This window comes from Felis catus, chromosome A3 (assembly GCF_018350175.1).
Source record: "Felis catus isolate Fca126 chromosome A3, F.catus_Fca126_mat1.0, whole genome shotgun sequence".
Classification (NCBI taxonomy): Eukaryota; Metazoa; Chordata; class Mammalia; order Carnivora; family Felidae; genus Felis; species Felis catus.
This window is the reverse complement of record NC_058370.1, coordinates 126,760,944-126,787,577: the sequence shown is the minus strand read 5'-3', so window position 1 is coordinate 126,787,577 and position 26,634 is coordinate 126,760,944. Positions and strand designations below refer to the sequence as shown.

Genomic DNA, 26,634 nt, shown 5'->3' with positions numbered 1-26,634 from the left:
CCAAAATTCACCACTGGCTAACCTGATTTAGTTCCTCGAATGCCTTTCAAGTCTCTGTTCTAAATCTCTCCTTCGTTTCCAAATTCACTGCCTCCACTATTTGCATTATTTCTTCTTCTCTAAGTTTTATTAATAAAATAACTATTTCAAAAGTTAAAAAAGAAGAAAAGACCTAATTGCAGAACCCACAAGTTTTTCCTTACTTCTTGTCCTGTGGGACCTCCCAGTAGCACTAATCCCTCTGTCCATTCTCTCCTTCTGAAAACACTTTCCTCTGGACTGAATATACAGCAGGGGAAACAAAGAACAACTAAGCAGAATATGGAGCTGCATTCACCTACTATCCTGTTCTAGCACCGTCACCAGCCATAGACTCTGGCAAGCTTCCTCTCCATGTACTGGTCAGTCAAGCTGTCGACAGCTCATGCCTGGCTGGTCCATCACAAAAGCTGCATAACTGGTCTTTCTAACCTCCATGCCTCTCCCCTTCTAATCCATTCTCCACAATGTGGCCACTTTGTTTCACAAATCTTGACCATGTCATCCCTTACTGACAAACTGTAATTGGTTCTCCACTGACTTCTGAATAAAACACCAAAATCTTTATCGTGGTATTCAAGATCCTCACCAGTATCACCTACGACAGGCCCCTCCAGCATCAGCTTCTGCCCCTCCCTACAATGTAGGATATGATAAAGCCATATGAGGCTGTTCACCATCATCCATGCACATCTATTTCCGCCCCTCCAAACCTCTGCTAATAAGCAATCTTTGCCTGGAACATCTCAGCCTCCTATTCCCCAATGAGGCCTAAAGAATCTATAATTTTCATTCAAGTGCCACCATAAATACCACCTCCTCCTTAAGCTTTCATTGGCCACAGTGAGAAATAGTTTCTTTCTTGTCTGGATTCCCATGGCACTATATTTGTGCTCTATTATAACATTTAATAGATGTAAGACACAGGGCTGCCTTAATCACAATGAGGCTAGTCCTCTCTTGTGGAAGGCTTGTCCACTCTTCTATGGTATGAACACCAAGGTAAAAGGAGTCAAAACAATAAGTAGGAAATGTTTATTCCTACTACATAAATAATGAACCTAGAGTTAACTTATTATTTTCTTTAAGTACAGAATAGCAGCAAATACTGAAAATATTCATGACCACAGTTTATAGATCCCAAACTTAGATTTATCAGCATGCACAATCACCTATTTTAAAAAGTTAGTGCATTCTAACTTCAAAATACTACTCAAAGTAAAGAGGGCAAAAGCACTTACTTCCATTGTTGCCAACAACAAAGTTGACATTGGAACCAAACTTAAAGGGTCCAAGCATCGAATGACACATGAAGTTTCTTAGCTGAATACTCTCAATTATTCCAACTTCTGCTGCAGTCTATTAACCAAAAAAAAAAAAAAAAAAAAAAAAAAGAGAGAGAGCAAGAGACAGAGGGAGAAAACAATTAATTATTAATCTGTCTAATAAACTCATTATACTCATCCAAGCATTTGGAGAAAGATCAGCAGTGTTACTAAAGAAAACAGTTATATAATAAGTGAATAATCTTAACTTCAATGAGTAAGATGAAATTAAATGGGAACCTTCAATGAATAACTACTCATTCTCAAGTCCTTAAAGGATCTAATAATTGTATTACATAGTTTCTTAATATGGACGATATTAACCTTTTGAGTCAGGTAATTTTTTGTTGGAGGGGGGCTGCTTTGCAATTTTGAGAATTTTAACAACATCCCTAGCCTCTGCCCAGTAGATGCTAGAAGCACACATCTACCTAAGTTGTGCCAATCAAAAATACATCCAGACGCTATCCCCCAAGGGACATTTAAAAACTCTTAAAAAAAATAAAGTCTTTAAAAACTCCCTGGCTGTCTTCTTTTGGATGCCATCTTATTAAAAACCAGAAACATTTATATCCTTTTATAAGTAGAATATCAGAAATTATGGTTGAAGGTTTTTTAAAATAAACTTTTATTTTGATCTAATTGTAGATACAGTTGTAAGAAATAATACAGAGAGATCCTAAGAATTCTTTATTCAGTTTCTGCCCATGGTAATATCTTAAAAACTGTGGTACAAAATCACAACCAGGATACTGACACTGATACAGTCAAGATACAGAACATTTCCATCACCACAAGGATCCCTTAGGTCACCTTTTATAGCTGATCCACATCCCACCCAATCCACTCCCACCTGAACCCCCAGTCCACTAATCTGTTCTCCATTTCTAGAACACTGTCATTTCACAAATGTTATAGAAATGTCTATGGGGTACCTCGGTGATTCAGTCAGTTAAGCGTCTGACTTTGGCTCAGGTCATATCTCACAGTTCGTGGATCCAAGCCCCGCATCAGGCTCTGTGCGGACAGCTCAGAGCCTGGAGCCTGCTTCGGATTCTGTGTCTCCCTCTTTCTCTATCCCTCCCCTGCTCCTGCTCTGTCTCTCTCTCCCACACACTCTCTGTCTCTCAAAAATAAATAAACATTAAAAAAATAAAAATTGAAAAAAAAGAAATGTCTATTGTCACCTACATCAGGAGGTCACTGCTAACTAGTATTTCATGGTATGGATGTACCACAGTATTTAACCATTCACTCACTGAGTGACATCTGGGTTGTTTCAGTTTGGGCTATTACAAATAAAGCTGCTATAAACATTCATGTATAGAATTTTGTGTGAAAGTATATCTTCATTTCTCTGGGACAAATGCTGGGTTATGTGGTAGACAGGTGTGTGTTAAATTAAAAAAAAAAAAAAAAAAGCCAAGCTATTTTTCAGTGTGGCAGTATCATTTTACATTCCCACCAGCAATATATGAATGATCCAGTTTCTCTGTATCCTTGCCAGCATTTGAAGTTGTCGTTTTTAATTTCAGTCAGTCTGATGGGTATGTTGTAACATTTCATTGTGGTCTTCTTAATTTGCATTTCCTCAATAATAAATGATGTTGAACATCTGTCATGTCATTGTCATTTTGAAGCCTGCAGGGTCAGTGGTCATACCTACTGCTTCATTCCTGTTATTGGTAATGCCTTCTTTTTTTTTCCCTTTGTCAGTCTTACTAGAGGTCTGCCAAATTTATTGATCTTTCCAAAGAACAAGCTCTTTAAGGGTTTTCCTAAATGTTTCTAATAATTCACATAAACTTCAGAATTAGTTACATTATTTTACCTTAGTTTTTTAAAAACTATACAGCTTTTCCTGACATTGAATTATCAAGAATATGACATATAAGCCAAACATGAGAATCAGGCCAATCCAAAAATTTTGCACTTACCAAAGTAGAGGTACCATTTGTGAAAGAAACCGTACATTCATCTTCATCACCATCTTTGTCAAAGTCATCCAACTCTTCTTGTCTTGGTCTTTTGGCATTTTCAGGAGAGAAGAAATTTTCTTCCTTTCTTTTGGCCATCAGGTCTGAACATGTATTAGAGTAACAATGAAGTAAAATAAGACAAAGCTTAAGTTTTAAGTACTACGTCCATTCGTTTTTAGTTAAAAAAAAAAAAAAACATATCATCTGTGCAGAGGAAGCGGGCCATGGGACAAAAAACACAAGTGGCCACTTGAGGCTGGAAAGGCAACCAAACAGATTCACCCCTTGAGTTTCCAGAAAGGAACAGCCCTACCGCCACCTTGATTTTAGCGCTCGGCGCTGCAGCAGACTTCTAACCTGCAGAAGTGTAAGACAAAAAGTTTAAGTTGTGGCTTTTTAAAATCATGTGCACATGCCACACTAGTTGATTTTACTTCAGAGTTACTCACAGCCAAGATTTTATGGATATGGGCCTCCCTAAATGTTTTGACTACTGAAACTCACAAAAGGTAAAAACTCTTATTTGTGAGACTCTGTTTTCTAGTTTCCTAGATCTATTAATAGAGATGCCATGTCTTCTGAAAGTTTTCCAAAGCAATCATCCAATTTTTAGATAAAAGCATTAATTTTAAATTAATTTCCCAAAGAAGAATATCTTGACGCCATGTTGCCTAGTATCAGTAGTTTCCCTTAATTGTTCCCTAAAGAAACAAGCCATGCTATTTTTTCCAATGTACTATAAAATTTATGCCTAGAAAATTAATGTATTTAAAATTAGACAAGACTTTTTGAACATATAAATACTGCACCTCAAGTCAAAGCTGACGGTCTGTGATTAAAATTAAATGTTATGAGTCATTTGGTTGTTACTTTCATTGTTCTCTCTACACTTAAGACTTATAATGATACGCACCTAATAACTATTTGCTAAATAAATGGAGAGAAAATCCATAACATAGGTAATCAAAAATGTCTAAGATACAAGGAAAGAATATGAAGAATGGTTCTAGGCTCTACCTAAGTCCACCAAGGACTCTATACCATAGCAACCAGGTTTGCACCAGGTACCTGGGCAGCAAGAGAGTAAATGAGGTTTTCTCTCTCTTGATTTCGGACTGAAGGATTCCAGTCAGTCCTCACTACAGATGATAGCCATATGTGATGATATATGCACACAGGGTAACAAAGTAGTCTGTGTGTGTGTGTGTGTGTGCGTGTGTGTGTGTGTCAGAAGGGTGGGGGGCTAGTGGAGTGGTGTTCCAAAGAGAGTATGAAGTAGATGTGTAGGAACCAGAATGGGGCCTCTAGAGAAAGAATGTGAATGACAAAAGGAGGGTAAGGGAGAAAGAGATATCCATATATGTGTTTAATTTTTTAATCCACTGCTTTCCAAAATTATACTGACAGAACTGATCTGGCAGAAATATGAAATATCTATACATATTATGGAGGAACTGGTTTGGGGAACTATCTTTGTTAGGCTGTGTTATTTTGATAATGTATACCTCCTTAAATGAACTAAGTGGTTTTCCCATCCTTTTAATGCTCTGAAATCACTTCAACTGCATGACACATTAAATGTTTTTTTGAAAGTAAGAAAGAACTAGGCTAGGGGCACCTGGATGGCTCAGTTGGTTAAGTGTCCAACTTCAGCTCAGGTCATGATCTTGCAGTTCATGAAATTGAGCCCCATCCCCCAGCTCGCATCAGGGCTCTGCCGACAGCTCAGAGCCTGGAGCCTGCTTCAGATTCTGTGTCTCCCTCTCTCTCTGCCCCTCCCCTGTTTGCACTCTGTCTCTCTCTCTCTCTCAAAAATAAACATTAAAATTTTTTTCTTAAGAAAGAAGTAGGCTGAAAGCTATTAGAAAGTAGAGCTATTAGTAAGTAGAAAGTTTGAACGTTAACTTTATGAAATCATTTACATTTCTTTCTTGTATACTGGTTTTAACAGGTTTACAATAACCTCTTGAATCAATTTTTCTGTAACTTTATTTTCAAAACATTGATATAATGTGAACCCTCACATTTACGAGACAAGATTACCTTATGTTTTGTAAAATCCTCATCAGTAGTCATGACTCCTTTCATGCAAATTATATTTAATTAAATTTTGAAATATTTTCTCTAAAAATGAGGTCTTTATCAAATCAAGGTTTTTCTTTAATGGGAATATTTTAATGTTTATTCATATTTCTTTTTTTAAAAAAAAATTTTTTTCAACGTTTATTTATTTTTGGGACAGAGAGAGACAGAGCATGAATGGGCGAGGGGCAGAGAGAGAGGGAGACACAGAATCGGAAACAGGCTCCAGGCTCTGAGCCACCAGCCCAGAGCCCGACGCGGGGCTCGAACTCACGGACCGCGAGATCGTGACCTGGCTGAAGTCGGACGCTTAACCGACTGCGCCACCCAGGCGCCCCAAGTTTATTCATATTTCTTATACAACCAAATGTAAGAGATATTCAGTGTGAGTCTAGAGTTCAATCTCTCATTCTTTCTCCCAAAATGCAAGTTAAAAAAGAAATCAGAGACTTCCACTTCCAGGAAAATGGAATAGATACACTTTTCCCTGTTTCTCCTGCTTAGTAAAACTAAAAACTTTGGAAATCATATATAAAACAAACATAAGACAACTCTGAATGAGAAGGAAGTAGATTGGCTAGGAACCTCAGGACCCAAGGAATGACATCAAGGTAGTTGCCAGAGTTTTTGTTTTGCTTTAAATATCCCAGACTTGGAGAAGACAGCAACTGGGGAAATACCAACAGGTGCATGGGGAAAAAAGACCTAATAAAAGCTTCCTCTCTCTAGCCAAAGGACCAGGCAGCCTGACAAGACAGAAAGCTTTTAGACAATAATTGCTCTATTCCAGCCAAAACCACGAAAAAAAACTGTGGCGCCTCCTTCTACTCCCCCAATGACACACACTTCAGCAAAGGTCAAGTGGGTAGCCTGGACCTTATAATGCCATAAGAAGGCATCTCCATATCCCATTTGGGCCAGTGTCAGAGAACGTTATGTAGGCCAAATAGGGAGTCATGATAATGGGTGTCCATGGAGCCCGCCTAGAGAGCCTAGGTGTCCACCTTGATCAGGCAGTAATAGGTTGTTACTTACTCCCACTCCCGGTTGGATGGTGTCTCATGAGACCTTTTACTACCACCCAGAGAGGTAAAGAGACCACCCCCCAAAAGTGTACGAAAACCACGTGGAGAGCCAAAATTCCCACTCATACCAGCAGTCACTGTGGCTAAGAAAAGAGCTCTGGTACAGTTCTACACCTCTGAGTCTTAGTGTCTACAGCTTAATACCACAGGGCAGAAGTTCTCAAAGGTTGTGGTCAATCTCTTCAAAAGTACTAAGGATCTCAAAGAGCTTTTTGTTTACCCCTATCAATATCTATCATACTGTAAATTAAAACTGAGAAACTGTTAAGCCAAAGAACACACACGTACACATTCTGTCAGTCCTCAAAGCAATGACATCACCACATGTCTCATAGCCTCTGGAAAACTCCATTCACTCATAAGTGAATGAGAGTGAAAAAGGCAAATAATATCTGACTATTATTATGAAAATTGTTTGACTTTGTTGACCCTTTGAAAGAGTCTCAAGGGTCCCTGGGCCACAGTCTGCAAACTGCTTAGTGCAGACGATACTGTAAGTAATCCATGACACAATGCCATAAATTATAAGGCGTAGCTAGCAAGCAATTAAGTTAGAGCAGCAGAGAAGAAGCCAACCATCAAATAACTTATAGACTTGATATTCAATGTGTGGTCCAAGGACCAGCAAGTAGCATTTACATCTCCTGGAAATGTATTAGATATCCAGAATCTCAGCCCCCTTCCTAAATCAAATGAATCAGAATCTTCATTTCTAACACGATCTTAGGAGATTCTAAAGAAGAACCGTTATAAATAACATTTAAAAACTTGGCCTTTATCTTATCCTGAAGGCAATGAAGAATTTAATCATGATAAAACAAATACCATCTAAAAGGTGTATTAGATAATCTGAAGGACATTTAACCTAAACAAATCCCTGAGATAATATTAGCATTAGTCACAATTACATAAGAGTCAACATCTCTTTTATAAATAATTGAATGTTAATGTTGAATCTCTTACACAAGTCAAAACTTGAAAATCCAACATATTTCTCAAACTATTTAACAAGAGTCAACGTCTGTTAGTTTCAGCTTGTTGCTAACTTACATTTCCTGGAATACCACCATGCCATTATTTTCCCGAAAATATCTCCTTTTCTCCCACCCGTCCTCTATCTCCTTAATTACTGAGCAATAATTTATTTATTGTAGAAGAGCAAAAATGAAGCATTACTGTTTGGTTTTCCCCACATTAAATGTCCCTTTACATACTGTTTTTATTAATGCCCAATAATGATCCTGCAGTAAGCAGGCGCTCAGACATCAGCTGACTGATTTTTAGTATTTTACCATTAAAAAAAATGGCAGTTTTTTAAGTAAAACTGGGGGAGGGAGATGACATAGGTAAATGTGATAAGCTTCTTACAATGAATGTGAGATTCTGTACTACACAGAAGATGGTGTGCAACATGATGACGATGTGTTTTATTTGCTGCACTTGGTCTAGGATTTGCAGTTTGCTATTAGGTTGCCATGGTAACATGCATCAGACACCAAAGGATTCTACCTTTTAAAATAGGAATCACTTTGTAATTTAATGATAATGAATTTTTAAAAACACATATGAATGTCCTGAGCATTAGATACAAGTTAATACAATAAAACTGTTTCCAAAAGGCTAAAGAGACATAAAAACAGATGCAAAGAAAAATACTTCTAATATTCTGATATACACACAAAATGGAAAACATCTCCTCGGGGACTTTTAATACATCCATAAAAGCTCATTATGTGTTTATTTACAATCAAAAAAAGTCAGAATTAAGGAACATCTCTCTCCCTCACAGGAAGCAAATCAGAGTAGAATAGTAACAAATATGCAACTATCAATAAAAAATAAGTTCAAGAAGAAAAATCAATAAGCAAGAGTTCATTATAGAAAATAAGTGAACTGGAAATCTAATGGATCAAATACACTTCAACAGGATTTTAAATTCCTAAATTTTAGATTTTATTGTGATCCATATAATAATTCATACTTCTCATTAATATCCAAGTAGGGACTAACAGCAGTGAGTACAGACATAACAGAACTGAAATTATCAATAGGAAATAGAGGTTAAAAATAACAGCAGAGGTGCCAGGGTGGCTCAGTCTGTTAAGCATCAGACTCTTGATTTCCGCTCAGGTCAGTGATCTCAAGATTTGTGAGATTGAGCCACACACCCAGCTCTGCATTGACAGCACAGTGCCTGCTTGGAATCTCTCTCACCTGTTCTCTCTCTCTGCCCCTGTCCCACTCACTTGCACACACTCTCTCGCAAAAATAAAGTTAAAAAATAATTTAAAAAATAAAGGCAAATTGCTGCTATATCTGAATCTGCAGTGGACTGTGTTTACCTCATCACCAACTCTGCCCCTCTCACCGCCACCAACATCCTCAATTCTGCATTAAACACTCTCATTTTAAATGTAATAAACTCATTAAACACACTGCTTGGGATATATCATAAAATCATAAGACATGATAAATATTTAAGTGAAAAAATTCATACGTCCACCTATCAAATAACTCAGATCAGCAAAACTGGGAAATACTAAGCACAGCATTTCAGATAATAAAATGTGAACACTCAGATATATGTTTTTAAGACATCCCTGTGGCCTCAGTATAAAAGGAAGATGAGAGAGGGATATTAGAGGCAAAAGAGACAGCCTCGAAAGGATGAGGGGCACTGAACAAAAGTAGTGGCAATATCAGTAATGAAGGAACAGAAGAAATCAAGAGATTTAAAAGTATGAGTAAAGTGGGGAAGTAGAAGTAACATTTGTTGAATATCTCCTTTAATCCCCAACATTTTTTAAGTACTGTCCTTATTTTACAAAAGGGGATATTGAGGCTCCATAAGACATTTTGCCCAGGTCTGTCTAGCTATAAATTATCAGATCTCAGATCTAAACCCAAGTTTGTCAAAACCCAAAGTCAAACCTCTTCAATGCCCAGGTTCCTCCAGGCATGAACAACTGAGTTTGTTTATAGGTAGTGAAATTGGATATTAATCTACCCATCTTATCTATTTTTTGTTAATGTATAAAAACTACAAAAAGGATTCTGTTGTGATGTGTCCTTCTAATGTTGCTATTTGAGCCAATTAAAAATTGGGCTTTATAAAATTTCATCTCGTGTTTCATTTTTGGAAACAATCTTCACACAAGGCTAAATGCCATTATAAGTAGACAGAGCAGATCTGGAAAGAAAAGAAGTAAACAATACATTTATTTTGTTTGGAAACACTGAGTTTGAAGCCATCCTAGGATACTGAGATGGTGAAGCCAATAGACAGTAAAATATACTCTGCAGTAGGGGTGGAATTGGAAGTGTTGCTAAGAAAGCTACAGAAATTATTTTGAATTTGGTCACTAGGGAAAGTATGTTGAATGAGAAAAGATGTATCTCATGTACTAGTGAATCAAAACGCTAACATTAATATAAGTGACTATACTTGACCCTCAGTTACCTGGACTTACGAGTGTATGTGTATACAGAAGTGTAACAGGTAATTATGCCTTAAATATAATGCATACTATTATGGTAAAATTTTGAGTTACTTGTTTATTGGTTCCTCAAAGTAAGTCAAGTATAGCTTTGGTTAGTTAGACCTAACTTAGGTCTAAAAACGGTAAGTCAAGATTTAGGCAGGTTTTACATAAAATTCTACATCTAGACACTCAGTAAAATAAACCTTTGGGGAATAAAAACAGATTCTCACTTTAACAACTTTAATGTACCATTTGTAGTTACTTTTCTGCCAGGCTCAATACTAAATGCTTTATATTCATTACATATTTAACACACATATTGAAGAATCTGGCCCATTGGGTACTAGAGCTATTTTCCTCCAATTACAGAATAAGAAATAAAACTTAAAGAGGTGATACCAATAAACTCTGGGTCACTCAACACTGGTTCTCTCATACAAAAACATGTTTTTTAAAGCAATATTCTAGTGATCTCCAAACTTTCTGTACGCCCACCCATTCAGGAAAAGAAATTTGGAGTACACATTTTGACATAAAATTGTCACTCTGTGTATTTCACACAGTACTAGAACGAGATAAAGTAAATCTAAGTAGAAGTTCTATTATGTTCCCTCCCACCCACACGCCCGTGGAACTACCTGCAGTCCACTGTACAGGATACTGAATTTTTTTTTTTTTTTTAATTTTCTTGCTATTGACTACTTTAAAAGACTATATAGCAGCCATCTAAAAGTTAGGGAGTTTGGGCGCTTCCCCCCCCCCCCCTTAGAATATACATTCCGGAATACCTTGCCTTTAAAACACTCGCTGTTAATGAAATATACATAAAATATACACCAAGTAATAAGCGCTCACATAAATTCTGCCTTCAGGGTTTAAAAACAAAATAGTTGATTTTTCCAAGAATTATCAGTTTTATCTCAAGTCGTATTGGTCCTACAGCCCTTTCTCTATCCTTGACTCTAGTATTCCCGCAATTCCCAGTCGCGATTCTTCTCCAGTTTATTTCCACAAGAGGGAAAAGAAATGCCATCATAAAACCTCCAAACGTTACATTTTACTTTTTCTAGATAATACAGCCTGCGTTGTCACGAAGCTGGGATTTAACAACAAATCCAATTTAAGTGCTATTTGCATACATCTCGTAAACAGACGAAGTTGCTGCCGGTGAGGGTATCAGATTCGCTCCAAAAGCCGGATGTCCGAGCCCACCCTCCCTCCTGACTCCATCCCCTCGAGCAAGTCTTCTAAACCTGAAAGCAGCTTGGGGCCGGGCGCCGGGTCCAACAGCCAGGGCCAGGATTTCTCAGCCCCGCCGGCGGAGCCGCCCGAGGTGGGGCTCAGCTGCAACGGGCAAGTTTCCCGCGGTTCAGGGGACCTGTGTCGCCCGCAGAGACAGCCCGAAAATCGGCGCCGGCCGGCTGGTCCGCTCGGGCCCGCGGGGATACCCTGGAACACCGCAGCAGCTCCGCTGACCGAGCCGCCGCTAGGTGGGCTGTGGGGCGCCGGCTAAGGGAGTAACGACAGGGGATGGATCCGGAGCAAGGGAGAGCGACAGCGCGCGCCCTCACCTTACCTCGAACAAGTCGAAGTCTCCCCCAAGGAACACGATCAGCGCGGCTGTCGCGGTGCAGCGGGACGCTAAGGACACCCTGGGTCGTCTCGGCCTCGGCTGGCCACCGTTGGCCCGCCGGGAACCGCGCGCCCGCGGTGGGAGAAGGCAGGAGCCTAGCTGCCCTGGCGCCCACCGCGGGACACTACGCGCCTGCGCCCCGCCCCCCCTCCCGCCAGGGCTCTGCCCGCGCGTGCGCGTTTCAGGGTTTTCGCGCCACTAGCCTCTAAGAGGAGGGGCCGGAAGTGCTCCTCGGCGGGCGGGGAAGCTGGTAGGCTCGCAGGGCTCGGCTACGGCGAGACTTGGGGGGCCGGGTGATTTGCCTAAGTGAAAGGGAAGAGAACTCGGAGTACCCCGGCAACAGTTCCAAGCATGCGTAGAGCCGACCGGCTAAAAGCCAGAAAAGCCTAGAGAGAGACTGGTCGCGGAAAGGGGACGGTTACTTCCCGGAAGAGGCGGGGCCACTGAGAGAGGGCGCCGAATTAGAAGTGATTGTGGCGGCTTCCCGGGTTGGGGTGCTGAGTCCCAGACGTTAGTCTTTGCTTAGCGAAAAAGGTAGAGAACTTTTCCTTTTCTTTTTTTTTTCCACTTAAGTTTTTAATTTTTTTTATTTTAGAAGAGAAAGTTTGGAAACTTGGAGGCAGCAGTAGTTAGGATTCAGGCCAAACTAGTAAATGACGGAGGGGCGTCTTCCAAAACCAAGGAGAAAAGGTTGTCCGGGTAAGTCCCGCGGACCGTGGAGACGCGGCCCCGCCCGCCTTCCTCTGGCTCCTTTGAGAAGCTGGGTTAGGGGCGCTCCTGCGAACCCTGGTCAGAGGCTCGGCTGGGAGTACGGTGGGAGAGCCGCCTGACCATGCTCTGGCCTTGCGTGCCTGGCCGCTGGCGGCTCCGCAGAGGCGGATGGCCCCTGGATGTCCTTCCTTCCCGCACACTGGAGCAAACGCCCACGCCCGGTTCTAGGCCGAAGTGGGCAAAGTCACACTGGAGTGTTCCTTTTTCCTTGGTAACATTGTGCTCTGAAAATACATAATAGCAATTACCTGAAGGCATTGTGGTTGTTTACAGCCCCCCCCTCCCCCCCGCACTGGCCTATTATTGTAAACCCACCCAATAAATATCGGAACTAATTAACTTTCAAGGATGTAACTTTCAGGGAGGTTTTCAGCCCGTCATTAAACCTACCTCTTATCTTCTGCCTTTACACAGCTCTTCAAGAGTTGGGTTGATCTAGTTAAATAATCTACTTTATTGACTCCACAGCCTCCCGTTGTAGATAGGAAAAAGTGGCATTTACCGCTACCCCACTTCACCCCCAAATAGATAGATGATAAATTTCTCAGCCCCAGTAATGAAATTCCTTCCATCGAAGTCACCTTTTGCCTCTAAAGGTAATCAAATCTGGGGCGCCTGGGTGGCGCAGTCGGTTAAGCGTCCGACTTCAGCCAGGTCACGATCTCGAGGTCCGTGAGTTCGAGCCCCGCGTCAGGCTCTGGGCTGATGGCTCAGAGCCTGGATCCTGTTTCCGATTCTGTGTCTCCCTCTCTCTCTGCCCCTCCCCCGTTCATGCTCTGTCTCTCTCTGTCCCAAAAATAAATAAACGTTAAAAAAAAAAATTAAAAAAAAAAAACGTATATCATATTCCCAGTGTGGCCCTTGCATGAAAAGTAGGACCTGGTCAGACTACGCTAAAACCCTACAGTCTGGTCCAAGAGGTCCTTGTTGGTAAACAATAGGAAACAGTTGGGAGGTTTTTGCTCAGATGTCACTTGATGCCCAGTATTACGTAGGATGCTTTATATACTCCTATAGCTCACTCATAATACCTCTGCCTGTACTTGACACATTGTTGTAATTCTCTTTTCATCTCTACTCTCAGTTGCCCTCCTGGGGTCTTTAGATGCAGGGCTTTATCTTTCATTATTGTATCTCTAGCATCTAGAGTTCCTGGTACATAGTGGACATTTAACAAAGATTTATTGGTAACTATAAGTTAAGCCGGGTATATTATCCTTCAGAGTTTAAGCTAAATTCATATGAAAATAAAACTGAAGAAAATTAAACTAGCATCAATTAGTGAAATTATGTAGTAAACCCATACAATTCAGTCTTGTACTTAAATAAACTTAAACTATTTGCCTATCTTTATATGAAAACAGTCTTGAAATGGGAATTGGGAAACTTAAAGTATTTTTTGCTTTATTGCTACAAAGTTTTTTCCCTAATGTTTTTGCTTAAAACTTAAATAAAATTGGAAAACTGTTGGCCTAACAAAATGTGTATTTTTGCATAAATCTAACCACTGACCTCTGTTTATGTTCTTTAAAATTTGATTCATTAGTGAAATTAGCAAGGTTCTGTGCTTTTGTCACCTCATTCAGTTTTATAATTAACCAATAAAAGCTTATTAGCTCTTAAGGAAGTTTTAGGAGCATAAATTGATTTATGGGCACCATATGGTTACATCAAAGGATTTGTTTTGTTTTAACCTGAAGTGGATTCTTGAGCCCTTTCTTTAAATTAGAAATTCATGTTCTTTCTGTCAAGCAATACTAACGAATATCGAGTGATTTTATTTTAGTACCAACTTACCCAAAATTGGTCATGAGATTCAAAGGATATTAGAGTTTTATAGTTCATCTGGTTTCCTACCTCTCATTTTGTAGATGGGTTGGTTAAATGTCTTCCAAGGTCATACAGCTTCAGTATCCAAGACCAAAATCCTAGGTTTCCAATCCCAAGTCTAAGGCTCTTTCAGTAAATTAAGTAAATTGAAGCCACTAATACATTATAAAGTTATTTGCTAGGGTTATTCTGATGTTTTTGATTCATGTAAGTATTCTTGTGTCACTTTAATTCTTAGCAATTGTTAATATGTTAAAGAGACTTTATATATAATTTATATTGACTGCATGATCAGATTGATGTCAGTAAGATTATCACATTATAAAATATGGGAGTAGACACCAAATCCCACACCACAAATTTTTTTAATTGTACCCTATTAAAAAATAAGGGAAAATTATATGTAGTTTTGGGTGAGTTTGATATATGTGGTATTTAAATTTTACTTAATGCTGAGCTATTTTAGAGTAACCTCATCAGGTTGATCATGACCTCATTCAAAAACCATCTGTTCTATCTTTGAGTGTAGTTGCACTTGAATATCTTAAAAATTGTTGCATTCTGTCCCTTTTGAAACTTTACATATGTTTACAATCTTCCCATTGCAACTTAGTGTTCAGAGGAAGCATTGGTGCAAAGAAGTGGAAAACAATAGATGATTAGAATAGACATTTTGTATTAACTACATTCTTAAAACATGTTGTGGTGTTGTTTTTCATAAAATACACATTTCACATAATTTTACCCTTTCAGAACTATTGGGATGTTCTTTTTATATATTCTGCTTTTATGAGTGATTTTCAAAAAACATGCATTTTAAACTTAACCAATTTAGATCATAGGTCTAATGAAAATAATCCTAAAAATAGTATTTTAAAATAATGTACTGCATGTAGAACACTTAATGTAATTCTACATTAATATTTTTTGCATTGTATAACTGGCTATAAGATATCAACATAAGTAAATTAACGTACAAACAGGACGATGATTTTAAAGCATATGCTTTAGATTTTCAAACAGGATCACTCTGGCTTCTATGAAAACAATCGTTTTCATAGAAGTGGAGGGTTGTAAACAGTAGAAGCAGGGAGGCCAGTTGGGTGACTGTTACAGTTGTATACAGGAAAACGCAGGGCATGGGTGGGGACTATCATTAGAAATAGGGATTTAGGATATATTTTGGAGGTAGAGGACTTGCTGATGAAATGGGTGTTGAGGAACCAAGTAAAGAGGAGAATCAAAAAGGATGGCTAGGTTTTTGGCCTAAGCAACTGGACATTGTGGAGAGATAAGTAAAACAGTTCTGGGGAGAGATGAAATCAAGAGTTGGATGCATGTTATGCATCCATGTGAAGGTAAAGTAGGCAATTAGATGTTCTAGTTAAGAGCTCAGTGGAGATGTCTGATGAAGTGGGAAAAATATTATTAGGGAGAGTTCATTATATATTATTAGAAGAGTTCATTATAGACTCTTCAAAGGACACTCAGCAGTAATGTCCTTTCTGGTGTAGTCTGCCTCTAACTGATTCTAAAAATATTCTTCCTATAATTCCTTTTGCTCACTTTCCATATCCCATGCCCACTCCCAATCCTTTTAACATGTTGCTTGGCATAGTTCTAATTCATTATTATTATTATTATTATTATTATTATTATTAGTTAAAAGTAGTCAAGGCTGTGTAGAGCCTTGCAGTAATTCAAGAAGGTCTAATAGAAGTTCATTAATGTAAAGTTACTCAGAGAAAAAAGATTTGTTGAGGCATGTCTAGCTCCTATAAAAATGTCCCCTTGATTCCTGTCATTCAGAGAAAATGGTCAAAAAGGCATATTTCACAATAGCAGCAATTCTTCCATGCTTATGAAAGAAACTGAGAGCATTACTACTTTATAGGAGTGTGCTTGGGGAGCACAAGAGAGATTCACCTTTTTCTAATCCATTTCAATAGATACACAGGGACTGTAGGTTAAGGGATCAAAGTGGTTTTAAAAGCTTTGAGATGGATTTTAAAATACAGTGACCAAAAAGATTGGCAACGGAAGAGACATTTTTCTGGAACATACCACATAACTCAGGAAAATTGGAGAAGAGAACACTTTAGCTCAGAGATAGTCAGATTTTGCTTTTCTGGAACCAACAGATAATTCTGCTACTCTTTTTCTTTTTGCCTACATTGTTCTTAACAGTTGTGTTTAAATAGCTGTAGTTATATTTTGTAGTCTTCACTCCCATTTTAATAAAGGAATAACTAAAGCATGTTCTAGGTAGATGTTACAGGTATCTGTTCAACTACCAGTAATGGTTGTTTTGTGACATAACTGTGATGGTCATCCTTTGAACCAGGTTTATTCTGACAAAAGAAAATAAAATAGCATGAAGAATTAAGTTTTAAGCATAATAATTATACTAAAAATACTATTTATGGGCTTAGTTAAAAGCCCTCTCTATGTTGCTTAAGGGATCCAATCTGTGGAATTTTAATGTTTTAGTAGAATTAATTCCAAGCTTACTTTTTTCTAGGCATGGCTGCCCTAGTGAATAATATTCCATTAAAGTCTTTGCAAAATGTTCCTAATGTGCTTGAAATATTTAGAGGACAACAGTGTGTAATCAAGAGGCTGCCTCATCAATGTCTCTTTTCTTTCTACAGCCTTCGGAAGGAATACAATATGCATGGCAGTCCTTTACATAAGTGTATGCTTATGTGTGCCACCGTAAACAACACTGCACAAGATGGCAATCTTTGTTCATTACATATATACTAGTAATATTATGTAGTGAATAATATTATGTAATATTAGTAAAATCATGTAATGAAGCTTTAGAGGTAAGACAAAAAGGAAGGAACTTGCAAACTGGAAAGGCCAGAGGAAAGGATGCACCTTGCCTAAGTTTTCACGACTAGCTCCTAGATGGTATGACAGAAACCGGAAAATGTGCGTCTCTCATCCCTAAAAAAGCCATACTGATGTCAGATTTGATATCAGGTATTATATGTTTGCAGAACTTTGCTTTTTGACTTGACCCATGAACTCTAGCCATATTTGGTCTCGTAATTTTTAGGCAAGATGCAAACCATCTAAAGATTTCTTGTTTTATTTCCCCAACCTTTTACAGATAGGACCACATTAAAAAAAAAAAAAAATTAGGTTTATTTTTTGAGAGAGAGAGAGCAAGCTGGGGAGTGTCAGAGAGAGAGGGGGAGAAAACTCCCAAGCAGGCTGCACACTGTCAACACAGAGACTGACATGGAGCTCAAACTCACAAACTATGGGATCATGACCTGAGCCAAAACCAAGAGTCAGATGCTTAACTGACTGAGCCACCCAGGTGCTCCAGATAGGACTACATTTTTTAAAACTTTTTTTAATTTGAGAAGTAATACATACATATGATTATTTTAAAAATTAGCACAAAGGAGAGTATACTTTGAAGAGTAATTCTTGTCCCCATTCCTGAACTATAGTCATCCCTGAAATATAATCTATGTTGTACCTGTTTTCACTTTAAAACTTGGAGATTGTACATGTAGATCTATCCCATTTTTTTGCTGCATCATCTGTTCTATTTCAACCTACCATAATTTATTAAAGATACTCCTCTATTGATGGACATTTGGTTCTGCTCATTGTTTCACTGTTATAAACAGTGCTACGGTCGATATCTTTTTATATAAATCTGCACACAGCTAAAAGATATCCTAAATTCCTGGGAGAGCTTTTGCTAATCAGAAGACCTGCATTTAAAATTTTGAAGGCTAGAACCAGGGGTACATTTAAATGAAATATGATCAGTTATAATGTTGCGCCCGAGAGAAAAATCTCATAATTTCCTTCAGTTAGCAATTCATTCCAGTGTACAACTTGAATCACAAAAGAAAAGCAACTGTCAAAAGAACTTCCCTCTCAAACTTGCTACTTCTGAATTTTATGCATTCTGATGTTTAAGACTTAGAAGCCTTGTTTCCTTTCATAATAATGAATTAGAAAATATATATGTCCCCACTCTTTCCAGAATTAGCTACAACTTTTCACATTAACAAAGAGATAAAACTATCTCTGAATTGATGCCACAATGCCACATTCAACCAGTGAGACTTCTTACTTGAAGTAGACGATATTAACACTGAGGTACCATTCACTACCTAATGCTTTATCCTTTGCATTTAAATCTGTATATTCTTTGTAAGGTGACATATCAGTAAATATTGGTGCAGTTCTTCATAAAAAATAAATGCACAAAATAATACCTGTGGCACTGGCCACATTATAAAATTAAGATTCAGAGAAGTGCAGAGAAAGTAACAATACTTCCAGCCTTTATTTATTTATTTTTGCAGCCATGTACAATTTGAGAAAATTTGCTTTTTTTTTTTTAATTTAGAATGGCTTTGCATTGGTTTTGCATTTTGCATGGTGATAGCCTTTTGTAATATTTTTTATATCCTACTTTGTGTTTCTGGAATGAATTAAGGTCATTTTCAGAGGATGGTAATCTGGATTATGTTTGTAGAGTCAAACTGAATTTTCATTGCAAATACTACATAATACTCTTATCAAATAATAGCAAAGTAAGAGAAAAAGAGATACAGGTGTTTAGTAAAGAAAAACAACTGTAGAAAATACCAAAGCTAGAATACCAGAGTTCAAGCCACTTTTGTCTTTAAAATGTCTTGTACATAGAAGAGTTTAACATTAGTTTACTTTGAATAGTGGCACTATAGGTGATTTAAAATTCTTTGTTCTTTTAGAAGACTTTATTTTATTTTTCTACAATGAGTATGTGTGGCATTGCAATTTGAAAAGCCAAAGCTCTTTTTAAAAAGATATCACATATCCTTCCAACTCTCCATTTTCTGTCCACACCCCCCCCCCCCCAACAATCGTCCATTGACTTTTCCTGCAATGACCCCTTGGGATTTTTTTTTTCTTTAGTTTACTTTAACATGCCTGCTTTCTTGCTTTTGTTTTCTTATTTTTCCTGATTATGGTAGGGGACTAGTCCTACTCTTGCTTTGGATATGTAAATCAAGGAGTGAATTCTCAAGTAGACAGATATGATTTACAGCATCCCCAGTGCCCATGGCTGCTTGTGTTATCCCTTGTTAACAGCTGGAACAAAGCCAATTTTACCATTTTGGGGTTTTTTCCTTTTATTTTCTAAGTTTCATTTAATATTAATGTAACCATGTGAAAAATATTCTCCACCACTGCTAAAGAGAACATAGAGAAGAAGAAAGAATGAGGAGGGACAAGACCATTTACATTTGGGTTACATTAAATTTTAAAATAACTTTATTTTTCAGTACTACAGAGAAACCCGTATTTGTTAATGAGTGGATTTTTAAGGATAGATTTAGCATGGTACAATTTGCAAATAGCTTTTACTCCGTTAGTTACATCCGTATTTTTGTAGCTAGTAGGTCAGTTACCACCATTGTTAATGTTTCAGATGTTCTTGGTTCATTTGGAAAAGCTGACTTGGGGTTGGGGTAGGGGGCAGTTAGAGAAGGAGGGAGCCAAACCATAAGAGACTCTTAAAAACTGAGAATAAACTGAGGGTTGATGCGGGGTGGGAAGGAGGTGAAGTAGGTGATGTGCATTGAGGAGGGCACCTGTTGGGATGAGCACTGGGTGTTGTATGGAAACCAATTTGACAACACATTTCATAATAAAAGAAAAAACAAAGGAAAGGCTGACGTCTGAAATAAATTAATTAATTAATTAATTAATTAATTAATTAATTCTCTATTTATGAATTATCCTAAACTAACATATATTATTTGAATTTCTATTCTGAGCTTCTGTGTCTTTTAACAGTCTTTTGAAGTGTGTTTCAAATAACAGCAGATAATCACCAGAATGGGAGTGAATGACTTGTGGCAAATTTTGGAGCCTGTTAAACAACACATCCACTTGCATAATCTTGGTGGGAAAACCATTGCAGTTGATCTGAGTCTCTGGGTATGTGAAGCACAGACAGTCAAAAAAATGATTGGAACAGTCCTGAAGCCCCACCTCAGGTAGAGTAAAAGTTCTTAGGATATAAATGTATGATTGTATCAGCAGATGACATCTTGGTTTTGTTTCCACTTTGTTTATTGTTGTTGCTTTACGTTTTGAGATTTTAAAATATATTAACATGTCTGCCTCTGGCATCTCTAAATTGATGACTCACAAATTTGTACTTCTTACTCTGAGCTCCAGATTCAAAGACCTAGCTGCCTGCTTAACATAGCCACTAGGATGCTTTGGCGACTAGAAGCCAGAAAATTGGGAGCCATTCTCTCTGTTTGACCCCTCCTCACATCCAATCTATCAGAAAGTCTTGCCAGCTCTACTTCCAGAATATACCATGTGTTCATAAACTTTGGTCAATGTCCAGAGGCACCACCTCACTGCCACCACCCTCTCATCTGTTCTGAAATGACCTCCTCATGAGTTTTCCTCCCTCAGTTCCTGGCCTCCTCCTTCTCCAAACTGTTTTCCATGTAGCACTTAGAACAATCATAAATCTCTCTTGCTTAAAAACATTTAGTGTTTTCTCAGTTCACTTAAAGCAAAATGTTAATAAATAAAATGCTATTGCATGTATGTAACCTTTTTGATAATAGTCTGATGTTCTTGCCATTATGTCATTACTGCTGTGTAGACTTTCACTATCAATGTATGAAGATTAATATATTATTAATTTTTATATTTAAGGAACTTATTTTTTCGTATCTCATATTTAACGCTAATGGATGTAAAACTGGTGTTCGTTATGGAAGGGGAACCCCCAAAGCTGAAAGCTGATGTCATAAGCAGGAGGAATCAGACTCGGTATGGGCCTTCTGGAAAAACATGGTCTCAGAAAACAGGGAGATCACATTTTAAATCAGTCTTAAAAGAGGTGAGCATTTAGATAGGATTCAATAATTGTGATATGAAGTGGTGAGTACATTTTACTCTGATAAAGGTTGTTATATAATTATCTTTAATACTCACTAAACTTACTGTAAATAGAAGGCCAGTGTGTATAGAGACAAGTTGATATTCTGTAGTGAAACTGACCAAGTTCAAGCCCTGGCTCTGGCATATAGAAATTCTGAGATGTTGAGCAAGATTTTTAAATTATATCTGCCTCATTGCCTATCCTGTGCAATGAGGAAAGTAGCACTTTGCAGGGATAGGGTGAAAATTAGAAAAATTAAAAATATCTGATATTTAAAGCAACCACTGCATAGTAGGGAGTTAATACATGATACCTGTTGTGACATCTTTAGCACTTAAAGAATTCCCAGAATAGAGATCTAAATAATTCATACTTCACTCATTCAGGATTAATGATAGTTCATATATAGAATATATATTTAGGACTTTCTAATTTTTAAAAGTACTTATTGTTATATTTTAATACACATATATTACAAAATATGTATTTTTATAGAAGTTAAGAAATGGAGAGATCATCTATAATGAAATATATAATGAAAAAAATAAAAAGCAACTATTATTTTGCCTCTCTTCAAATGTATATATTTTTTTAAACTTGCCTTTAATAGTGCACAAGTGATTTTTATCTTGGACTTTTTTTTTTATGTTTATTTTTGAAAGAGACAGAGCATTAGCGGGGGAGGGGCAGAGAGAGAGAGAGGGAGACACAGAATCCGAAGCAGGCTCCAGGCTCTGAGCCATCAGCACAGAGCCCGACACAGGGCTCAATCCCACCAACTATGAGGTCATGACCTGAGCCAAAGTCAGCTGCTTAACCGACTGAGCCACCCAGGTGCCTCTATCTTGGACTTTTAACTTATCATACCCTTATATGCCTGTTGCCACATTCTTTCCAAATCCATCACTTGTAATGGTTGTGCAACATGTATGAAATAGTATAAAAAGCTCTGAAATCATCCCTCATCATTTCATATATGGTTTGCTTTTCGGTTCTCTATTACATGTGAACTTATGAAGATTTTTTTGTGTACATAGCTTTTATTTGTGATTTGGGATTTTAACATAATTACCCAAAGTGGGATGGATGGATGGATGGATGGATGGATGGATGGATGGATAGATAGATAGATAGATAGATAGATAGACAGACAGACAGACCAAAGTTTAGGAATGATTTTATAGCTCTCGCCAGTCACTTTCCATCAGCACAGATATGAGATAAGCAGTTTCAGTACACCCAAAGAATATCAGGTGGTAGGAGGTTTATCTTTGTATTATTTAGTATATAAAAACAAAAGATATTTGTTTATGTAATATGTAGGAGTACATATAATATATATTTAATATATATTGGTCTTTTTTTTTAAGATTTTTTTTTTTAATTTTAAATGTTCATTTATTTTTGAGAGAGTGCAAGATGGGGAGGGGCAGAGAGAGGGAGACAGAGAATCCCAAGTGGGATTGGGACAGCAGTGAGCTGTGAGCCCGAGCCCAAGCCCAAGCCCAACATAGGGCTCGAAATCGTGAACCATGAGATGATGACCTGAGCCAAAGTTGGTTGCTCAACCGACTGAGCCGTCTAGGTCCCCCAGATTTTATTTTTAAGTAATCTATATACCCAATGCAGGGCTCAAACTCACAACCCCAAGATCAAGAAATTTTTCTCTTTTGTTTTCTTTATGTTAAGGGTATAAACTTTTTATTGTATTTGCTTTTAATTCATATCCCTGTTTTCTTTTTAATTATGGTTAAAAAGTTCATTTCTTTTAAACAATATTGTATAAATTAATCATTTTTTCTTGAAATTTTATTTTCTATTCACATAAGATTTTAAAAACTAGTTTTCAGTTGGTGACTTTTTCCACCTTAATGACTATCAGTAGTTGAAGAAAATATCTGTACTGGATTCTAATTATTTCTTGTATAGTCTGTTCCTAGAAATATCCATGGTCTGTATACTCAGGGCATTAATACCCAGTATAAAACAAAAAGATGTCCATCTCTTCTTGAGAAAATTGTTCCATTTCTGTTTCTTTATTGCAGTAATTGTGATGTCCTTAAGCATTTTGTGTGAGTGTTCAGTATTGCCTGAATGAATAAAACTTTCATTTTTATATTTCTGTACCCTGTTTCTAGGCCCTACTTCCTGCTAACCCACTGCAGTCTTTTAGGTATAAGCATGAAAACACAAATTAGTCTTCCTCCAATACCACCCCACGTGACAGACACTTAGGGTAGCAAAATTTACAACCAGCCTTCCAAATTCTGTGCTGGTTTTTGAAGAATTGGAATGACAATGCAGGAATCGGAAATAACTTCCAAATTCTTTTATTTATTATGAAAAGGTAATTCTTATTTAAAGGAAGGCAGAAGCAACCCCTGTAATAAAACTATCTCCCTAAAGTCACCCAGCCAGAGTCCTGGAAAGTACTCTTTTTTTCTAACACAGTACTTTGTCTTTTTGAACCTTGTCCACCTTGGGCAACATCTAACAGAGGTTTGTATTGTGTAATGTAGCATGCAAGCAATCAGTTAAAGCAATAGATGATATTTACTTTATCAGTCTCTAAAACTACCGGTAAAAAGGCATTTTTCCTCACCATACCCAGTATTTCTCAATGTGGAATGTGAAAATGACAAGAAACAATGCAGTAGGCTATAAGGCTAAATTACAAGCTGTTCATCCAGATTCAACTCATAATGCAAGGAAAACTCACAGAGGATTGTTCATGAGTCAGCAAATTGATAGAAAGAAATCGCTTGCACAGACGATTGACTTCTAGGAGCAAATCAACAACTGGCTCCTACTTGGTTTCCCACAACATGAGAGTTTCATTGTACAGACATGATAGAGGAAGAAAAAAGAACCTTAAGGTCTCAAGTAAAATTGGATAATAGTATCTTCTTTGGAAGAGCTCATGGGAAGAGCTCCCATCATGGGAGAAGAATTTTTGTTATTTTGCAGATATTAAATCTTACTGTGATTAACTATTAATCATTTAGAAGATGTTTCTCTTTAATCTTGAGATAACATTGACCAAAATGCAAATTGAATATTTTTAAATTAATTTTTAATTGAATGTGGAGTGCTTTTTTAAAGTTTATTTATTTCAAGAGAGAGAGACAGCACAAATGGGGGAGAGGCAGGGAGAGAGGGAAAGAGAAAATCCCAAGCAGGCTCTGCACTGTCAGCACAGAACCCAATGTGGGGCTCGAACTCACGAACTGTGAGTACCATGAGATCAAGACCTGAGCCAAAATCAGGAGTCAGACACTTAACTGACTGAGCCACCCAGGCATCCTGAATATGGATTACTTTTTAATGGACGTTAAAATTTTTTAAGTTTTCATTATAGAAAATTTTAAATCAACACAAAAGTAATTAAACGATTATCATCAATCTTAAACAATTATCAACTCTTGTTTCACCTATGTCCCCACTCAGTCCTTTCTCCCATGTCGTTCTGGAGGAAATCCCAGACACAATATTGCTTCAGTCTCAATATTTCATTATCTTTGTCTAAAAGATAAGGGCTCATAAAAATAAACAAAAACATAACCACAGTACATTTCTTATCGTCACACCTAAAGTTAAGCAATCATTCTGTAATGCCATAAAGTATTCAGTATTCAAATTTCTAGTTATTTCTTAAATATCAGAATTTGTAAAACACTTAAATAGTTAATATTTGTCATATAGAAATCAGTTAAACACTGAAAGAAAGAGCAATAAAAATGGTCTTAGATATCTTGCTCCTACGTTTTCTTTCCAGTGCCTTGATATGCTGGAATGCTTAGGAATTCCCTGGGTCCAAGCTGCTGGGGAAGCTGAAGCCATGTGTGCTTATCTTAATGCCAGTGGTTATGTGGACGGCTGCCTCACCAATGATGGGGATGCTTTCCTGTATGGAGCCCAGACTGTTTATAGGAATTTCTCTATGAATACCAAGGTACCTTTGTTTCTTTCTCTCTGTCAGCATTTGTTTCACAAAGTACCTTTTTAAAAGGGATTATTAAATGATGAAATGAAACAATATGTGTAAAATGATTACCACAATACCTGGCACACAGCAATTGCTAAATGAAATAAATGTTTACTGTTGTTACAAATATCATTGACCCATAATTCATTTTCTTTGAAATGTGCATTTCTCTCTTAAGGGCTTGATTTGTTTCACATGGTTTAATTCTAAATGTTTTGATAATATATTATAAAAATGCATATGAAATGTTTTGCTTTGACCCCAGATTTCTATTTTTAGTAATTTATCTTCAACAACACCTCCAAATATGCAAGAAGAGATGTATGAGGATGTTAATTGCAACATTATTAGTAATTACAAAAATGTGGCAGACAACCCAAATGCCCATTTCTAGGGAATGGTTGAATGCCATGGTTCTCAGAGAGGTCAGGGGAAATTTTGGTTGTAACTTTTCAAAGTTGGCCAAGACAACAGACATTTGGTAGATTGGAGCCCGGAAAGCTAAAAACCTCTTGCCAGACAATTCTGTTACCTCTCTGAAAATGTTCATTGTGTGCTCACTGAGAAACATTGCCTCAGAGTCCATTATAATGTAATAACAAGCAGTCATTAAAAAGATACGTATTGCTGATATTAAAGATATATTAGCAAGCAAAAACATGTTACAAAGTAGCACTTCCATATAATTCTATTTTTGCTTAAAAATATAGCTAATAATAAATATTTGTATTTATGCGTCAAAGTGTTTTTTGAAAGAACATGCGCTACACTATTAATAGTTAATTTTTTAAGTGTTTATTTATTTTTGAGACAGAGAGAGACAAAGTGTGAGCAGGGAAGGGCAGAGAGAGAGGGAGACACAGAACTTGAAGTGGGCTCCGTGCTCCAGGTTCCTCACTGTCAGCACAGAGCCAGACACGGGGCTTGAACTCACGAACTGTGAGATCATGCCCTGAGCCAAAGTCAGATGCTTAACTGACTGAATCCAGGGGCCCCAATAATAGTTAATTTTAGATGATGCACTTACTGAGAATGTTTACTTTTTATAATATACACTTTACAGTGTGTAATTTTGTAAATTGAAAATATTTTGTAAAACATCAAAAATAATAAAGAGGAACATTTTGACTATAATAGTTTATTTTTTAAGCCATTTTTGAAACTATGACTTTATTTCCGGATATTGAAGTGTTGGAGTCTGAAGATCCTGGTGATCAGCACAATTTTTCCCACTTAACTTTAAGGAATAATTAAGCATTTAGAGACAACTCTGACCAATTAGTTTTTGTAATGCTTAATGTATAAATGTTTACTTTTTGAAGATGAAACTAAATCTGTACTTTCTTCCAGGATCCACATGTTGATTGTTACACAATGCCATCTATCAAGAGTAAACTAGGTTTGGATAGAGAGGCTCTGGTCGGACTGGCGATACTACTTGGCTGTGATTATCTCCCCAAGGTACACTTAGATTGTCGTATTTACTTAC

At 37.4% G+C, this 26,634-nt stretch overlaps 2 protein-coding genes across 7 annotated transcripts in view; one reads left to right on the top strand and one right to left on the bottom strand.

Annotated features, from left to right (window-relative positions):
- SMC6 (structural maintenance of chromosomes 6) overlaps positions 1–11,763 on the bottom strand; it is a 78,435-nt gene extending 66,672 nt beyond the window's left edge. Inside the window, exons 1-3 of one of the 2 annotated variants that reach the window (XM_023252082.2) lie at positions 11,569–11,763; positions 3,302–3,444; positions 1,281–1,398 (exon numbers count right to left, since the gene is read on the bottom strand). In XM_023252082.2, the coding sequence (XP_023107850.1) occupies positions 1,281–1,398; positions 3,302–3,439 (256 nt within the window). In that variant the 5' untranslated portion in view covers positions 3,440–3,444; positions 11,569–11,763. The remainder of the gene's footprint in view (positions 1–1,280; positions 1,399–3,301; positions 3,445–11,568) is intronic. The other variant, XM_003984487.6, reaches the window with a different exon arrangement.
- Positions 11,764–11,820: 57 nt separating this feature from the next.
- GEN1 (GEN1 Holliday junction 5' flap endonuclease) overlaps positions 11,821–26,634 on the top strand; it is a 32,612-nt gene continuing 17,798 nt past the window's right edge. The window contains exons 1-5 of one of the 5 annotated variants that reach the window (XM_023252084.2): positions 11,821–12,324; positions 20,047–20,249; positions 20,932–21,118; positions 24,936–25,112; positions 26,496–26,606. In XM_023252084.2, coding sequence (XP_023107852.1) covers positions 20,089–20,249; positions 20,932–21,118; positions 24,936–25,112; positions 26,496–26,606 — 636 coding nt within the window. In that variant the 5' untranslated portion in view covers positions 11,821–12,324; positions 20,047–20,088. Of the gene's footprint in view, positions 12,325–17,524; positions 18,358–20,046; positions 20,250–20,931; positions 21,119–24,935; positions 25,113–26,495; positions 26,607–26,634 lie in introns of those variants that run through there. The other 4 variants (XM_045054912.1, XM_045054911.1, XM_023252083.2 and 1 more) reach the window with 4 other exon arrangements.